This window comes from Lethenteron reissneri, chromosome 32 (genome assembly GCF_015708825.2).
Source record: "Lethenteron reissneri isolate LAM-NWPU_2019-01 chromosome 32, ASM1570882v1, whole genome shotgun sequence".
Taxonomy (NCBI): Eukaryota; Metazoa; Chordata; class Hyperoartia; order Petromyzontiformes; family Petromyzontidae; genus Lethenteron; species Lethenteron reissneri.
Window position 1 is genome coordinate 425,219 of NC_083810.1, and position 17,499 is coordinate 442,717.

At 50.6% G+C, this 17,499-nt stretch overlaps 1 protein-coding gene across 5 annotated transcripts in view; it reads right to left on the reverse strand.

Moving 5' to 3' along the window:
• UFSP2 (UFM1 specific peptidase 2) overlaps positions 1-17,499 on the reverse strand; it is a 67,609-nt gene that overhangs the window by 6,697 nt on the left and 43,413 nt on the right. For 4 of the 5 annotated variants that reach the window (XM_061563676.1, XM_061563672.1, XM_061563675.1 and 1 more), the window contains 4 exons: positions 12,796-12,956; positions 8,129-8,384; positions 2,521-2,667; positions 1,433-1,597 (listed from right to left, as the gene is read on the reverse strand). In XM_061563676.1, the coding sequence (XP_061419660.1) occupies positions 1,433-1,597; positions 2,521-2,667; positions 8,129-8,384; positions 12,796-12,956 (729 nt within the window). The remainder of the gene's footprint in view (positions 1-1,432; positions 1,598-2,520; positions 2,668-8,128; positions 8,385-12,795; positions 12,957-17,499) is intronic. The other variant, XM_061563674.1, reaches the window with a different exon arrangement.

The following is a 17,499-nucleotide window of genomic DNA, read 5'->3' on the forward strand; positions in this document are numbered from 1 at the left end:
GATCATTGCAACTCCACGAGGTGAGATCTTGCATGGAGCCCCAGGCCGAGGGAGATTGACAGTTCTTTTGTGTTTCTTCCATTTGCGAATAATCGCACCAACTGTTGTCACCTTCTCACCAAGCTGCTTGGCGATGGTCTTGTAGCCCATTCCAGCCTTTGTCAGTAGGCAAACGTACAAAATCAACAGGGGATCAAATACTTTTTTCCCTCACTGTAACTGTTGACCCCTTGAAAACTAGCTGAAGTGACATGTGTACTGACATTTAGCTTTGTGGAGAATATATACGCAACACAATATATTATCAGACAATATGCCACCTTGCCATAGCGAATGCTGTTGCTTCCTACGCTGCTGTCCTGGCCAGAGGCACCATGGGCAAGCTCCCCCAAACAAGCTGTCCGGATATAACTCTCCATTAACTCGAGTCAACTACCACAAGCAACAGATCCAAAAAAACCATGCAGCAGCTCTCAGGGCCACAAAGTCCAACAAGGCCTGTGTCCCGAGTTCCCAAAAATAGTCTGGGACTATATGGACAACATACGGCTTGCAAACTTCTTCACTTTCATTCACAGGATGGCAAAATACAAAAAAAATATAAGCAAGACAGAGTCATCACCATTCAAGCAGCAAGACTCACCCTCCAGCTACAGGGCCACATCCCTCGTGTCCTGCACCTCCAAGCTGATGGAACGTGCCCCCACGTCTTTCCAGACGGTCTCCATTATCGACCCCCAACTGTAACCTGAACGAGCCGGATTCCAAACCGGCTGTTGTTGCTGCCAACGAATTGATGTCTTCCCCACCCTCACTGGAACTGGTTTCCAGCGTCAACAAAAAACTGTCACAGCAATGATTGACTCCTCTGCTGCCTGTGACAACTGTTTAGCATCGAAGCCTGCTGCTGAATGGGCCCAAAGCATCGGATAACTTCCTACTATACACCTAAGCGACACGACGCTCAGCCACCGAACTCTCCGGTTGCACCTTCCCGGTGAACCCAGCCACAACAGAACTGTGAACAATGGTCTCCCTCAAGACTCGGTGCCAGCACCGTCACTATTTAACTTACTATATAAAAAAAGTCACCTGCTTACATTGACATGGTAATCTTTCACAATACAATGGCCACTCCCCACAGCTCCGTAGTACCTCCCCCACATTGGCATTAACGGCCCCGCCCATCTCTAAACCTTTATAAACAACCTGCCTCGGCAGACTTCCCCCTCTTTTTTTACCTGAAGACGATTGCTTGTGTTGCGATCGAAACATCGTGATATTGTTATTATTTAGATTATTTTTTCTATCTACGTGGTTTTACTGAAAGACCCAAAGAATATGAATTCCTGCAGTCACGAAAGCTTTAAGTGCATATTGTTCCTTTTCAAGTCGCAGTGTTATTTAACGAATGCATTGAGTTTTACGTCACCTGTTGTATGTCCCTGTGTGAAGGCACGGCGCGCTGCGTGTAGCCCTGCTGCTTGAACCAGGAGCAGATGGTCTGCAGGGAACGATATGCACAGCCCCAGCCCTTGTCATCTACACGCTCCTGCATGTAGTGGTGGTAGGTGTACGTGCCCTGCACCAGTTGGATCTGTCGGCGAGGAGGGGAGATGCATGGGGGAAAAGCGAGAGCGACGGGGAGCAGGGGATGAGAGAGCGCCATGAGTACCAGACTCTGGCAGAATAGGAAGGGGGATGAAGAGGCGAGAACAAGAGATATTTCACGAGATTGACTTGGACTTCATGTCAGAGGCTCGGACTCGTCTCAGTGTTTTCTGTGTCAAAGCCTCAACTCCGAACAATTATTACAATGATATAGAGTACATATTCGGCCAAAGTTTAAACACTGCTGTCATATCTAGGGTGCAGCATGAAATTCCTACCTCGCTGCACTTGATAGAATTCAAAAGATAGCAGTCGGGGTGATTGGATGTTCCAACAGCCACCGATTCACTCCAGTCACTCGCTCACTGGTGGTTCATTGTCCCCTTACCATTTTTCTATCACTACTACATTGTATACTGCTACCATGTTGAGGATTTCAAAACTTGAGCATAGAGAATTCACATTGATTAATGATGTAGTAAAATACTCACTCATTCACTCCAGCCTCTTGCTCACAAAGTGGTCAGTCACCTATTTATCACTCTTGTATCGCGACTACCATTGGTACTATACCCATGACCCCACACTGTTCAAACTGCAGCTCAAATCCGCTTACTCACCCACCCACTCTCTCACTCACCACACTGCAGGGCACAGACCTTCTCTTTCTGCTTCTTCCCTCGCACTGCTCCACTCTGGAATTCCATCCCATTGTCTGTTTTCCCAAACTATTTATCATAATCTTACTTCATTGAAGAGACGTATATTAGCTATTACCTATCACAACTTTGATGGTGCTGTTTACTGTCGTCCACTTGACATGTTTGGGCCTTTCAGCCTTCTGTGCCCAGCGACTATGCCACAATCTGTTGTGTTTGACGAGCAGGAAAAGTCAGTGGCATACATCACCTTGACGTTCTCCACCTGAGGTGAACGGAGGCCCAGGTGTGGGCTCCGCAGGTACCCGTCGTCTCGCTGCTCGTCTGGGAATGTGTGCACGTTGGCTCTCCGGAAGAGAGGCCGGTCGGCTGGCAGCAAGAAACGTGCATGCAGCTCCTTGGGGGCAATGCACATAAACGCTCTGATTACTACACTTGTTCGTTTACAAAAGCCTGAGTCTCAAGACTCTTTTTCAGAAGGGTGCTCCAAAGCTAAAACGATAAAAACCATACATTTTTTTTTTTACTTTAGCAGGTAAGGCCCGCTGAGCTAAATAGCTCTTTTTCAGAAACGGCCTGGCCACAAATGATAGCTCAACGAAGTGGCTTATCACGTGGAAATATATAGCAGCCAAATACTCTAAACACATGTTGATTCTAAATGTGCAGGGAAAAACTGGAGGACATAGAGAAAAATCCACACGACCACAGGGAGAACATTCAAACTCCAAATATACAGGCGTCAGGATTGGGACCGAACTCATGACCTGGCGAGTAGGGGGACTGCAGTAGGGGCAATGTTGCTGCTGTGTGTGATTCCCAACGGAGTAATTTGCAGGTAATTTTTCAACACAGATGTTTGGCCAATGCCAGTTACACTGTGTATGTTTTTTCAGCCATATCTTTTGGTAAATTCCCATATCCTTAGAAGCTACTCCCTGTTCCCAATCCTACTTTTAATCATTTTTGGACGTCAGATTTTATTTCTAGTGTAAGTGCAATTAAGCGCTCTGCTAAGCATACTTTAAGTTACATATTTTATGATGTGATGTGTTATATTCGCCTTGTATTTTTTGTACAAGTTGCACCGTAATAATGTAGAACCTAGCCATTTGGAACTTGACCATGTATAGTGGTTGTTTTTGGGTTGCTTTATTTGCGTGTTTTTTTTCTGTAGTAACCAAGGGTCTATGGTGTACACCAGATCCCGAACGAATGAGCATTTATTGCCCAATGGGTTTTACCAAAATAAAGCCATATATATGGGAAACCAGAGACCTCTGAAGAAACCCATGCAGAACAGGGGGAGAACATACAAACACTCACACGTACTCACTAATACAGTGCAAGTGTGTGTGTGGTTGTGTGTTTGTGAATGTGCTAATGTGTGTGGTTGTGTGAGTGTGGCAAACAACCCCCTACCTCCTCGCGGTGCCAGACGGGCAACTCTGTCGTGGACAGTGCTGTGGGGGGAGGGCCAATGCCGATTGGCCTCTCCCCTCATAGCGTCTGTGACCACCACAGTGGCTAAACAGGGGCTCTGGACGGGTGCGAGGGGCTGGTAACCCCTCCACCTTCAATTAATTACCACGAAACCACCAATTAAATATGTAGCTAATAATCTTGTGCCGAAGGCCCCGGGGGGACAGGCGTCTATGACGTCTCCTGGCCAAACCCCAATTGGCAGAGCCAGGAGATTGAATCTTTACCCTCGGGGCTTCTCCAGAAACAACGAAAAACCACTTCGTGTGGCCACGTGAAATGTTCGAACGCTCACTGCGGAGGAGAGGCTGCCACTCCTCTGTCGGGAGCTGGACCGGTACCGCCTGGATCTCTGTGGCATTCAGGAGGTCCGGTGGACTGGTTCTGGCTCTTGCCATCATGAGGGGTGGACAGTCCTCTACTCGGGGCAGGAGACTGCCAAACAACAGGGTGTGGCTCTTCTTCTGAACAAAATAATGAAGGGGGCGTGGGAGCGTGGCGGTGAGGTGTGAGAAGCTGTAAGCCCCAGGCTACTTTGGGCTCGCCTTCCCATCAACCGGAGGCGAGGAGTGGTGGTCATGGTTACTTATGCCCCCACCAAAGACGAACATCCGTGGAGGGATGCAGGCAAGACCGATGAGTCAGATGCCTTCTATGACCTCCTGTCACAGATGCTGGCTAAAGTGGATCCTCGGGATAGAGTCATCTTGTTGGGTGACTTCAATGCCCGAGTTGGTCATGATACTGGCACCTGGTCTGGAGTGATTGGAAGGCATGGGCCAGATCAGCTCAATAACAACGGTAGGAGGCTGGTAGATTTTTGTGCAGCCCATGGACTTGTAATTACCAACACGCTCTTCCGGCATCGGCGCATCCACACAACATCATGGATGCATGCCGGGTCCAAGCAAGAACATCTGCTGGACTACATAGTGACGAACCAGAGGATGCGAGCCCATGTCCTTGACACCAGGACCTACCGTGGAGCTGATCTGCCCTCTGACCATCGACTTATCATCTGTAAGATGCGCCTGCCATTCTTCTACTCCGGTGGTGGGTGTACACCCAGGACCCCATTCCAACCTAAGGTGGCCTGGTCTCAGCTAGCTGATGGAAGTTGCAAGCGAGAATTTCATCATCGCTTGCGGCTGGGGTTGGCATCGTCCCCCACTCCTCCTGATGTCGAGGGTAAATGGGCGAGGTTTAGGACTGTGACTCATTCAGCTGTAATGGCTGTTTTGGGTATGCGGTTCAGACCTCCCCAGAGACCCTGGCTGACAGAGGAGGTGTTCAGGATGGTTGAGAAAAAGCGACAGGCCCACTCTCATCAGCTACAGCATTCCACGTCAGAGAACGAGGAGGCTTACCGCAGCCTTCGCTCAGAGTTTCGGAGAGCCGTGAGGTGCTGCAAGGATGGGTGGTGGTCGCGGGTTGCTGAGGAGATGGAGTCTGCCTCAATGGCCCGCGATCACAAATCCCTATTTAACTCCATCAAAAAGTAACCTACAGCGTCACACCTATTACCATCATTAGGGGAAAGAACGGTGATCCAATCTCCGACCCCCAGGAACAGGTTTGCAGATTTTGCTGAGCATTTCTGTGAGGTCCTGGGGGAGGGGGAATCACTCAGCCTGGAAAACATCATGGGACAAAGTGGGGATGACCCTGCTGAGGCTGTGGTGCCTCAAATATTGGAAGAAGTCACCCCCTGTGAGTGGCTGGCTGAGGTGCCATCTGTTGAGGAAGTACTGAAGGCGATCCAGAGTCTGAGACCAGGAAAGGCACCGGGCAGAGATGATCTCCCAAGTGAAATGCTGAGGGAGGGTGGCATTTGTGTGCAGACTGCCCTACATGACATCATAACAACAGTCTGGGCCACTGGACGGGTTCCGCAGGATTGGAAGGATGCCCTGGTGGTCCCCCTCTTTAAGAAGCGGGACGCACAGACTGTAACAACTACAGGGGCATCTCACTACTCAGTGTGCCGGGAAAGGTCCTGTCAAGGATTATTCAACATCGCCTTGCTAGGCACGCTGAGGAGAGGCTTGCGGAGCCCCAATGTGGTTTCAGGAAAGGGCGGTCCTGCACAAATGCCATATTTTCTGTCCGTCTGCTACAGCAGAGGTGTAGGGAATTCCAACAAGACCTACATCTCTGCTTCATTGACCTGGTCAAGGCCTATGATACCATCAGTAGGCCTGGGCTCTGGGTTGTTCTTCGTGCTTTCGGAGTCCCTGACCCTCTGCTCACGATCATTAAGGACCTTCATAATGGTGAGCGGGCCCGTGTAAAACTAAGTGGCCGGGAGTCAGAGCCATTCCCTGTACACCTTGAGGTGCGACAGGGATGTCCTCTGGCTCCCACATTATTTAACATCTATTTTGACCACGTAGTTCGTGAAGCCTTCAATAGCTGTACCGGGGGAATTTCCAATTGGTACAGATATAATGGGAGGCTGATCGATGCCCGGGTGCGATCAAGGGATGGCTCCCTATTGGTCAACCACGTTATGTATGCCGATGATTTGGTAATAGCTGCTCATTCAGGAGGAGTTGGAGATGCTGCTGCTGAAACTGGAGTGTGCCACTAAGAGGTGGGGCTTTATCATCAGCCCCACCAAAACGAAGCACCTGCCTGGGTATTTTGTACCATTGGGCACTCCACCCCCACAACTCCCAATCGGTGATGAGGTAGTTGTGGAGAGAGTGGAGAGTTTCCCATACCTGGGCAGTGTGCTCATGACCGGCTCCGGTTTAACAGCAGAGGTCTCACTCCGAATCAGTCGAGCGGCATTATCCTTTCATCGGTTGCGTAACGCTCTGTGGAAGCTACCTGGTCTGTCGCTCCGCATGAAGCTTCGGGTCTTCTCAGCCACAGTCATTACCTCACTTCTCTACGCTTGCGAAACGTGGACCCCCCTAATGGAACATCTTCGCCAGTTAGAAACATTTAGGCCTGCCTACGATCAATCCTGGGTTTAACCAGGCTGGATTGTGTGAGGAGCTGACAATCGTCGAAAGATCTGGACAGTCCTATCGGTGAGCACCTCCGGCAGGCAAGGCTGCGTTAGCTGGGCCATGTAGCCCGCATGCCCAATCACCGCATGCCCAAACAGCTTTTGTTCGGCTGGATCGAGGGGGCTAAACGGGCGCGGCACGGGCTAGAGAAAAGATGGAGTGATGTGGTACAGGAGGATGTGGAGCTGAGTGGATTTGCCGATGACTGGTACCAGCGGTGTCAAGATCGGCCTCTGTGGCGGAGGCTCATGAGCAGTTGGAGGCAGTCGCCCTCCAACAACAACAGAGGGCGGAGGAGCGACACTCACGACAACGAGCGGAACGCCGGGTGGCTAAAGCACAGCAAGTTGGCACAGTAGGGGGCACAGGTGGTGCATCAGCCAGTCATCTCGGTCATCTCAGTCAGTCGACCCGTGGCACCTGGGTCTGCCCCGTGACCTCCTGCCAGCGGGCGTTCGACACTTCACATGGCCTCAAGGTGCACATGGCCTGGCACAAGCGTCGTGATGACATCACCGCCACTTAGTGGCGAATGGCGGTTGTTGTTGTGGTTGTGTGTGAGTGCGCGGCTGTGTGAGTGTGTGAGTGCGTGGTTGAGTGTGTGTATGGGGAGCGGTAGTGTAGCGGTTAGCGTGTTGTGCTATGAACCTGGCGGCCCGAGTTCAATTTCCGCTCACGGCCAACACCAGTGGCAGCAAATATTTTAACCGGCCCTGGGGCTCCCCTAGGTCGACTCAGCCTAAAATGAGTACCTGGTGCGGTGTATAAATATCGCCACTAGGGAGACAAAGACCGCCGGGCGTGGTGCTGGCCACCCACTCTCTCGTGTACCGGCCTGCATAGGTGCTCGTGAACAGCACATGCTCCAACAGTCTAAGGCTATACGGGGGGTCTTTGTCTTTATGTGTGTAAGTGCGTGGCTGTGTGAGTGGTTGTGCGAGTGTGAGTTAGTGTGTGTGCGTGGTTGTGTGAGTGAGTGTATGAGTGCGTGGTTGTGAGTGCTTGATTGTGCAATTGTGTGGTTGTACAATTACGTGGCTGTGTGACCGCCTGGATGTGTGAGTGCCTGGTTATGGGAGTGAGTGTGCGAGTGTGTGAGTGCGTGGTGTGTGAGTGTGTGATGGTGCGAGTGTGTGAGTGCATGGTTGTTTGAGTGCGTGGTGGTGTGAGTGTGAATGTGTAGTTGTGTGAATGTGTGAGTGCGTGGTTGTGTGAGTGAATGTATGAGTGCTTAGTTGTGCGAGTGTGATTGTGTGTGCATGGTTGTGCAAGTGCGTGGTTGTTGCAATACGTGGTTGTGTCAATACGTGGTTGTGTGAGTGCGTGGTGTGTGTGCGAGTGTTGAGTGCGAGCGAGCACCCTGCGGTAGTCGATGAGGCTCTCATCACCCACTCCGGCCGGCAGCATCACGGTGACGATGCGCTCTCCCTCTCTCTGCTCTCCCTCTCCGCGCTTGTCCAGCTCTCCGCGCGGCACAACGAAATGCAGCGGCTCCGGCACAACCAGGACGGCTGTGGCACCGCCGCGTGGCGACGCGAAGCAGCGGAAGCGCAGCGCGTGCTCCTCGGCCTCATACAGCTGCTGCTCCACGGCTTGCATCAGCGCGCCAACTGCACTACAACGGCAGCAGTAGCAGCGCCGTAGCGGGGGATGTCATTGATAGCGGATGTGACACCATCTGTTACGCTCGATTTTTCTACTTTTGGGCAAGTTTTCCAAAGAAATGAATTGTAGTGATTCAGGATGTTCCTTAACCCGTAGGTTTATTGCAGCCAATAACATGATTTGTAATTTATAGAGATTAAAGAGAATAAGAGATAGAGAAAAACAACTTCAATTAAGCTGATTCTTAGAAATTATTTGCAGTTTGGAAACGTTATTACAATTCGGTGATATTTTAAATAATCAACTATAACATTTTTAACACTTAGTTTTAAGCTTTAGCCAACATAACAATGCTATCCTGCCACTGGTTAGAATATTCACGAGTAATTATAGTGATTAACCATTGGCCCAGATAATGATAACATTTGAAAACTAAATTGCAATGGTTAATATCTGATTTAAATCTCATAGGTTGTTCTTTAAGAGGTCAGACACCTATTTAAGAAAGCCTAGTCAGGTGACAGCGGTTATGGAGATTGTCCTGATGATGTTTGCCGTAGTTTAAAATAAAGCGTCGCGTGCGTAATTTCTGCGTGTTTCTGTAATGATTGTTTTTTAAAATCCCTTTGGCAAGCGAGCTAGAACAACGGCAATCAGTGCGCCGTTAAATGCTTGTACACCACGCAACAGTTTCATTTGTTTGACTATGTCGGGTGGTGGAGGTCTTCAGTTCAGTTTAAGTTTATTTTGAATTACCCTGTGAGCCAAAAGCTCTTAAATCGGGTTTCATCATAAAAATACTGCTTTTCCAACTGCTTCTCCACGAAATGTATAAGTCACGGTAAAATAAATTGATGATAAACAATAACAAATAAGCAAAATAAAAAAATAGATAGCAAATCATAATCGCAATATAAAACATTTTCTTATTTTTCAGAAAAGTTAAGTTAAATATAAATTAATTATTATTAATTAGCACGCTTTATAAAAAAATATACTATTTTAAATGTGTAATATTATTTGTAATGCAGATACGGCCTAAAACACGGCAGCATTATAGCAATATCTAAAAAAACAGTGTAAACACAATGCACAAAAGTGGTCACTTACAGGCAATCCATAATTATACCTTGTCTAACTCTTCATACATTGGCAGCTGGGCACGAATTCACATGATAGTGGTGATTTAAAGCGAGTGATCAACGGCAATGACTGCAGACCAAGTTTTGTGGCAATATTGTTTCACAGATTAGGGGCAGCCACCGACAACGCTCGTTCACCAAAACTTATTTTATGTCTGGGAACGTGCAACAGAAGGAGTGATGAACGCCTCGGGTGAGGTCTTGCCCTCCCTTCGTTTCAACAAACCCAACAAATATTCTGCCGAATTACCATGAAAGATATTAAAATAATAAAAATAAAACATAAAATAATTCTCACGACGTTTCGGCCACAACACAAGCAGCCGTCCTCAGGTGAAGAACAGGTCTGTCGGAAAGACAGCGTCTGAAGGGGCACCACCAGGCTTGGCAGCGTATACTTAAGCTGGGTTGGAGGGGGAAGAGCACCTTGACAAAGGAATTTGTTTCAGGTCTGCTTTATGTTCACGGATGTGGTCCGAGACATGTCGTTTGGTTTCTCTAATGTAACTGCTACCACAGAGGCAATTTAGTTTGTAGACATGGTGAATCTGATGGCTGGGTGTATAGAATTGATGTGGTCGAGGAATTGGTCTAGAGCAGGCCGGCCATGTGGCCAGATGACAAAAGTGTCATCTACGTACCTCTTTCATAAGGTCGGGCGTAGAGTGGCAGTCTGGATGGCGTCAGTCTCAAATTTCTCCATGAAAACGTTGGCTACAACCGGAGATAGGGGGGAGCCCATTGGGGTGCCCTCAGTTTGTTTGTAGAAAGTTCCATTCCAGGTGAAGTATGTATTGGTTAAGCAGTGTCTCACCAGAGGGGGTACCTCAGTATTCAGTCCTTGATGAACCAAGTCTTCAATGATTGCGATGGTGTCAGGTACAGGAACTTTGGTGAATAAGGAAACCACATCAATGCTGCTAATCCTGCATACTGCATAATGCACGGGCATAATGACTTTGAAACCCCCCCCCCCCCCACCTTCTACGCATTCCACAAGTAGTGACTAATCCCATATCTGCATGGTGCCCATTCAGACGCTGTCTTTCCGACAGACCTGTTCTTCACCTGAGGACGGCTGCTTGCGTTGTGGCCGAAACGTCGTGAGAATAATTTTATGTTTAATAGCTATTTATTTAATTATTTTCCTTCTACGTGACTTTACCGAAAGAACCAAGAAGATGAATCCCTGTAGTCACGAAAGCTTTAAATCGAAATGAAACATATTGTAAATAAACAACCCCTGGTGAATCGTTCTGTGATCAAGAGGTGATGTTAATTTAGTTTTTTTGTACAAGTCACAATGATGGGTCTGATAAGGGGCATCCAGAGAAAATCTTAGAATGGAATGATAAGTGGGAATGAGCTTATTCAGTGTTGTATTGGAGGTGGATTGATACACGTCGCAGTAGTTAAATAATGGTGAGGTAGCCCTTCCAATTATAACCAAAACTGAGCTGGTAAGACATGTTTATGTCTGTAGAGAGAGCTCGTTTTTAATTTAGCATTACTCCCAGTGCATTGAATGTTATCCTAGAAAGTGACCAAGGTAATTTATTTTATCAACCTGTTCGATTTGTTTGTTTTCCAGCGTGCATAGTTTAGAAAAAATTCCTGCTTGTCCTTTCCCTGGAGAGAAACAAATTACTTTTGATCTATTGGCATTCAGAACCAGCTTGAGTGAGTTTAGATGATGTTGAATTGTATTAAAATCGCTTTGTAATTTCCTGTACACATCTTCAGTGGAGTGTCCAGTAACCATCAAAACAGAGTCATTCACAAAGATGTTAATATTAGAATGTTCTAATTGTGTCCCCAAGTAATTGACATAAAGCTAGAACAAGATGGGTCTGGATTTCAGAATGGATTTCAATTGTGTTTGACACCAGGTTACCAGTGGATCATTTCTGAATTCGTGAAGAGGCAGCATTTAAACCAATTAACTGTGTGCTTGGTGAATCATAGGCTACTAAGTCTATTTTAGTAAGATTCTGTGGTCTACTATGTCAAATGCTTTAGATAAATCCAGGAATAGGCAGGCGCAGCATTATTTGCTCTGTAGATTATTGAAAACAAAGTTAAGGGAGTCTATGACAGCGGTAGTTGTGCTGTATCTTTTACGAAATCCTGATTGTTTGGAGAGCAACAGCTTATTGTCTGAAAGATATTTACTTATTTGGGTATTTAATGATTTTTCAAATAATTGAATCAGTGGTGATAAGATTGATATAGGGCAATAATTGTTAGGGTCATCTTAAGAGCCACTTAACAAAAATGTTGTCTTAACGACAATAATTTGGTCAGATCCTTACATGGCCTAACCATCAAACAATTATGAATCATGATATTATCTCCGAAAATTATACATGTCAAGTTTTTATTTTAAACATTTGCTGAGCACAGACCAAAAGGCCCAAAATGTCAAGCAGCTAGCTACAAACGGCACTATCAAAGTTATAATAATTAAGAGTCACCTAATGGACATCTGTGAAAAAGAGCTTGATAAATTAAGATTCTGGTTCCTGATTGAGTCAATGTGTTTCTTGAATTAAGAAAGATTATGATACGAGCTTGGAGAAAGAAATGATGGGAAGGAATTTCAAAGTGCAGCAGTGCAAGGGTAAAAGCACAAATATGTGTTCGGACTTGCAGTGTGGCGGGTGAGAGTGTAGGTGAGTGAGTGGGTGAGTGGATTTCACCTGCAGTATGAACAGTGTGGATGGTAGAATGAGTCCTAAATATAAGATTAATCATTGATTGAAGTCCATTGGGATAGTAGCCATGATAGCAGCAATACAAGAGTGATAAGGAGGTGACTGACCACCGGTGAACGTGAAACTGGAGTGGATCACTGAGTACTGTGCTCCATCATTAAAATCAACCTGACTGCTCTATGCCGAATTCTATCGTTTACAGGGAGGTAGGACCTGAGTGCTCTGCCCCAAATATGGCAACAATAATTCAAACGTTTTAATACCGTTGTGCTGTTTTGTCATTTTCAAATAACTAAGGCCTGCATTTTGTTGTCACGGCTTTGCTCAGGCCGTCTCCGAGCCCCGGCCCCATCCAAGGTCAGAATTCCGACAAGCTGAATGCGAGCCAAGCCACGGCCGAACCGCTTATTCTTGCATCTTGAAATCGACCGCACAGCTCGACCCTGAGGCGAGCCGTGTCAGAGGTCGAGCTGGAGTCACAATGGAGAATGCGGGCCCATGAGCGCGCGATGCTCACGGACCGCCTACCGGCGGTAGCCATGCCGCGGCAGAGGGGGTGCCCTACATTTTCCAGGTATGCAGCGCGGGGCAGGTGGAGAGCACGTCGAGGCGGAGGCGGGCGAGGTGCGCGGGGCCGCGGTGCTCTGTCACGTGGAGAGCCGGGTTCCGCTCTGCCGTGCCCTCTGCCCGCGTCAGCTCCAGCAGTAGCTTCACGTTCACCAGCGGCTGAACGTTCCAGCACAGGGCAGAGCGTTAAGCCTTCAAGCGAGGATCGGTTCCATGCTCTCCATCCAACCAATCAATAATGAGAATAATGATAGTGATATGGTGCTGAAATATCACCCGTTTACATCGGGGTGTTGCAGAGCACTTTACATCATTTCTCATCTCAAGACGTAATAAACGACTCCGTCAGGCTTTCTGGATCTCCGTTGTGTCGTTTATTTGGTTCTTTGCACCGCACCCCGCACCGCCTCCGCCGCGCGCACGCTCCGTGTGGGCCGCCCTCGCTGGTGGCCGCTCCACTCCCTCTCTCTCCGTGCGTCCCGCACACGCGCCAGCCACTCCGCTCGCTCCGTGTGCCCCGCACACTCCGCTAGTCACTCACTAGCCACGTGTGCCCCGCACACTCGGCTAGCACTCACACCCCTCTAGCCCCGTCAACCCCACGCCACGTGGCAGATGGCGCCGCTGCTCCCGCTCTGCCCAGCGTGGCCTCCTCCTATTCTCGCTCCGTTCCCACTCTCGATCTCCTTCCGGCTCTCCCCCTATATCCTCCTCCTCACGTGACCCAGACTCCTCCTTCCTTCCTGTCCCCGTCTCCGCCCCCCGTTCACCCCGTCTCCCATTGGAGCCGAGATGAGCAGTGGCTCCTCCCACACACTCCATCGACCAGGCTCCGCCCCCCAATGCTCCGGCCCGCGTGATTGGCGCGGAGGCCCACAACCACCCCGTTTGTGCTCGCATTACATGACCCCTCCCCCTGATGAAAAAGCCAGCCGTCCCCGGCTGCAACAGAACAATAATAATGCGAGCAACAACATAACAATCAGGACTCACAGAACACAACGGAGATTACAACAACAACAATTAACGAAAGGGAAGGGACTTCGAACGAGTGCGAGTCGACGGCCCGTCCTGCACGGGGCCCAGCCCGCGCACTGACCGTGATCTGGACAGGGTTTTAGGAGCGGCGGAGCCGGAACCGTCCGCCGCTGGTGGAGGCCTGTCAATCCCAGCGTCTCGTTCCCCAGCGAGGCCCATCATCGGGGCCTCCTGCGACTGCACCCGCGGCGGGGTTGGAAGGGCAGCGGGGTCAATTGTCCCCGTCGCCGTGGTAGGCCCACCCGGTGCAGGAATCCCTGTGTCCGGCAGGATCACTGCTGGTCCGTCTACAGGAGGCACGACAGGCGTGCTTGCAGGTTGAACAGGCAAGGTCAGTGGCGCGTCGGCCGCGACAGACACCGGCAAGGCAAAATTAGGAGATGACGCATCGACTCGCGGGGCCACGTAGGGTTTCAATCGAGACGTATGAACGTACCAGCGCCGCGGCCCAAACCGAACACCCGCAGACTGCGGACTGGGAACTTCAATAAGCACAACCGGTCCCTGCCACGGTCTGTGTAACTTAGGGGAGGTCCCCACCGGTACCTGTGGGCAGTGCAGCCAGGCCATGTCCCCCACCCGCCAGGGGGACTCACCATGCGAGCGCCGTGCACAACGTTCGTTCCGGGCCTGGGTCTTGGCCGTAGCCAATCGGGCCGCCTCCCGCGCCTCTGCCACGCGATGAACGGTGTCCCGAATATACTCAGGGAGAGGCTTGACAGGACCCTTCGCCCGCGTGCCCAGTTGCACTTCCATCGGCGGCATGTTTTCGCGGCCGTACATTAAAAAGAAAGGCGAGCACCCCGTCGACGCATGTGTCGTCATACGGTACGCGGAGAGCACCCCAGGGATATGCAAATCCCAATCAGCCTGCTTTTCGCTAACCGTTTGACAGAGCATGGTCGACAGGGTCCGATTCAGCCGTTCAACCATCCCATCCGTTTGCGGATGGTAGGGAGACGTCCGCACCTTCTTGGTCCCCAGTGCAGCGCACACGTCGCTTAACAATTTTGAAGAAAAATTTCGCCCTTGGTCCGTGAGCAACCTCTCCAGTGCCCCTTTGTCCATAACATATCCGAACAGGAAGGCCTCCGTGATAGACGCCGCTGACTGGTCGGCCAAGGGCCAGGCCATCGGCCAGTGGGAAAGATATTCCACCCCGACCAACAAAATTTATTTCCCCGAGCGGACGGCGGAAAGGGCCCCAAAATATCCAACGCCACCAATTCGTTAATCCGCGACACCTGTATGGACTGCACTGGTGGAACATATGGGTGTTTAGGCGGCTTCCGCCGGGCACAGTCGGAGCACACCCGAATGTGCCCGACGACATCAGTCGTCATGCCGTGCCAAAAATAATCCCGCTGTAACGTTAACAAGGTTTTCTCCACCCCGAGATGTAACAACTTCTCAGAGTGCAGAGTCCAAATCAACTCGTATCGCAACGACGACGGCACAGGACGCCAGCGATCGTGCAAGCCTTCCCTCCACATCAACAAGCCATCACGGAGAGCAGCTCCCGGCGTCCCATCGGACAGCGGCCCACCCCTCTCCTTCGCGGCCCGCCCTCGCAAGGCCCCCAGTGACTCATCGAGCAATTGCTCGCGAACCCATACAGAACGCGGCAAATTCAAAACCCCATCAGTTGGTTCCGGACACGTAGGAGCCTCAGGCACCTCCACAGCGGACATAACAGGCCGTGAGGGCTGCGGAACCCGCGTGCACCTATTCGTGCCCGAAGCGCAGGCGCAAGGGGGCCCCTGCGGCAATCTGGAGAGCGCGTCCGCGTTTGTGTGACGTGATCCTTTACGATACTGAATCTCAAACGAAAATTCCTGCAAGGTTTCCAACCATCGTGCCAATTGGCCAAACGGTTGGTCAACCCTCAGGGAATATTGCAAAGCCGCATGCTCCGTGCGCACAATAAACTGACGGCCGTATAAATACGGGCGATATTGCGAAAGAAAATGCACTATTGCTAAGAGTTCCCGACGAGTAACGCAGTAGCGGGTCTCCGCCGGAGATAGAACGCGGCTACCGTAAGCCACCACGCGTTCGACGCCGCCCTTAGACTGGGACAGAACGGCCCCAATCCCGGTGTCATTAGCGTCAGTATCCAGTATAAAAGGCCGAGTAAAATCAGGATAGTCCAGCGTCGGCGCCGACGCCAAACAATCGCGTAGGCCCTGAAACGTCGCCTCCTCCGTCGGTCCCCAGCTAAACCTCCGGCCCTTTGCCGTAAGGAGGTGCAACGGCCTAGCGATCGTGGCAAAGTTTGGAACGAACCTGCGGTAATAGGAAGCGAACCCAACGAACCGACGTACGTCCCCCACCGTGGCCGGAGTCGGCCAGTTTCGGACGCACGCAGTTTGTCTGGGTCCGTGGCCACGCCGTCCGAACTGATTATGTGGCCCAAATAGCGCACAGATCGTTGGAACAAGTGACACTTCTTAGGCTTAAATTTCAAATTGGCAGAACGCAACCTAGCAAATACCGCGTCCAATCTCCGAAGATGTTCCTCAAACGTGCGGCTGAAGACGATAACGTCATCCAAATATATCAAACACGTGTCCCCCACTGCAGACCGGTCAACACAAGCTCCATCAATCGCTGGAACATCGCGGGGGCGGCCAGCATATCCTCCACTGCGCCGCGTACGTGGTCCCGCTCCGCCGGACTCAACCGGTGGTGGTTCATCTGGATCGGAGCGGCATCCCCCGTATCAATATGGTGGGAAAGCAACGAGGTACGTCCCAGATAGAAATCGTCCGAGCTAAACACATCCGAATACTTCCCCAACAGCGCGCGAAGCGCGGACCGTTAGTCCTCAGGCAAAGACGCATTTTCCTGGCACAATTCGGCAATCCATCGATTATCCTGTGCCGTCGAGGCAGAGACCCCCCCTATGAGGCCCCGGTTGCCCTGATCGTCATGGGCCGTGAAAGCAGTCGTGGCATGTGCCAAAACCGTTCCAGCCGGCACGATGACATTTTCCCCGCTCCCATTCAACACTTGCAAAAACGGAGGCTGACCCGGCCGAACAATCGTCTGTGCTGCGACCAACGTCAAGCCACTCGTAATCGCTTTGGACGGCGACAGCAAGACGCCCGCTGCGCCCTCGATTCCCGGCACTGGCTTCCGATACCGCAGCGGAATAAGCATCTGTGATCCAGGTGGAACGTCAACTGAAACTTCGGACAGCGCCTGAACCTGGCAGTCAGGAGCGGACCGGCCCCATGGTGACGGCAAGAAGGAAATTTTCTGGCCCCCCGGCAATTCAATACAGTTCTGATCCACTCTTATCTGAATGGGCATTTTCGCCAGAAAAACGGTCCCCAATAAGCATGGCACCGCGAGAGACCTGGAGATCAACACTGTCCCTGAAGCCGACACACCCCCAACCGAAATACTCGCGTCCACCTGACCCACGATGCCCATACTCCCTCCGTTCGCCGCTATGCACGAGTCGTAAACCGGTCGTACCCGCCCCGGCGGAATGGACAGGAGATGGATTATCACGTCGGAGATAATGGTCGCGGACGCACCCGAGTCCACCAAAATGTGCACGTCGACCCCTTGGATCGAGCCCGGCACAGTCGACGACCCAGTAGCGGCCGCAACCACCCTCCGTGCCAATTTGCGCCACTGCGTCAGCGAACGACGC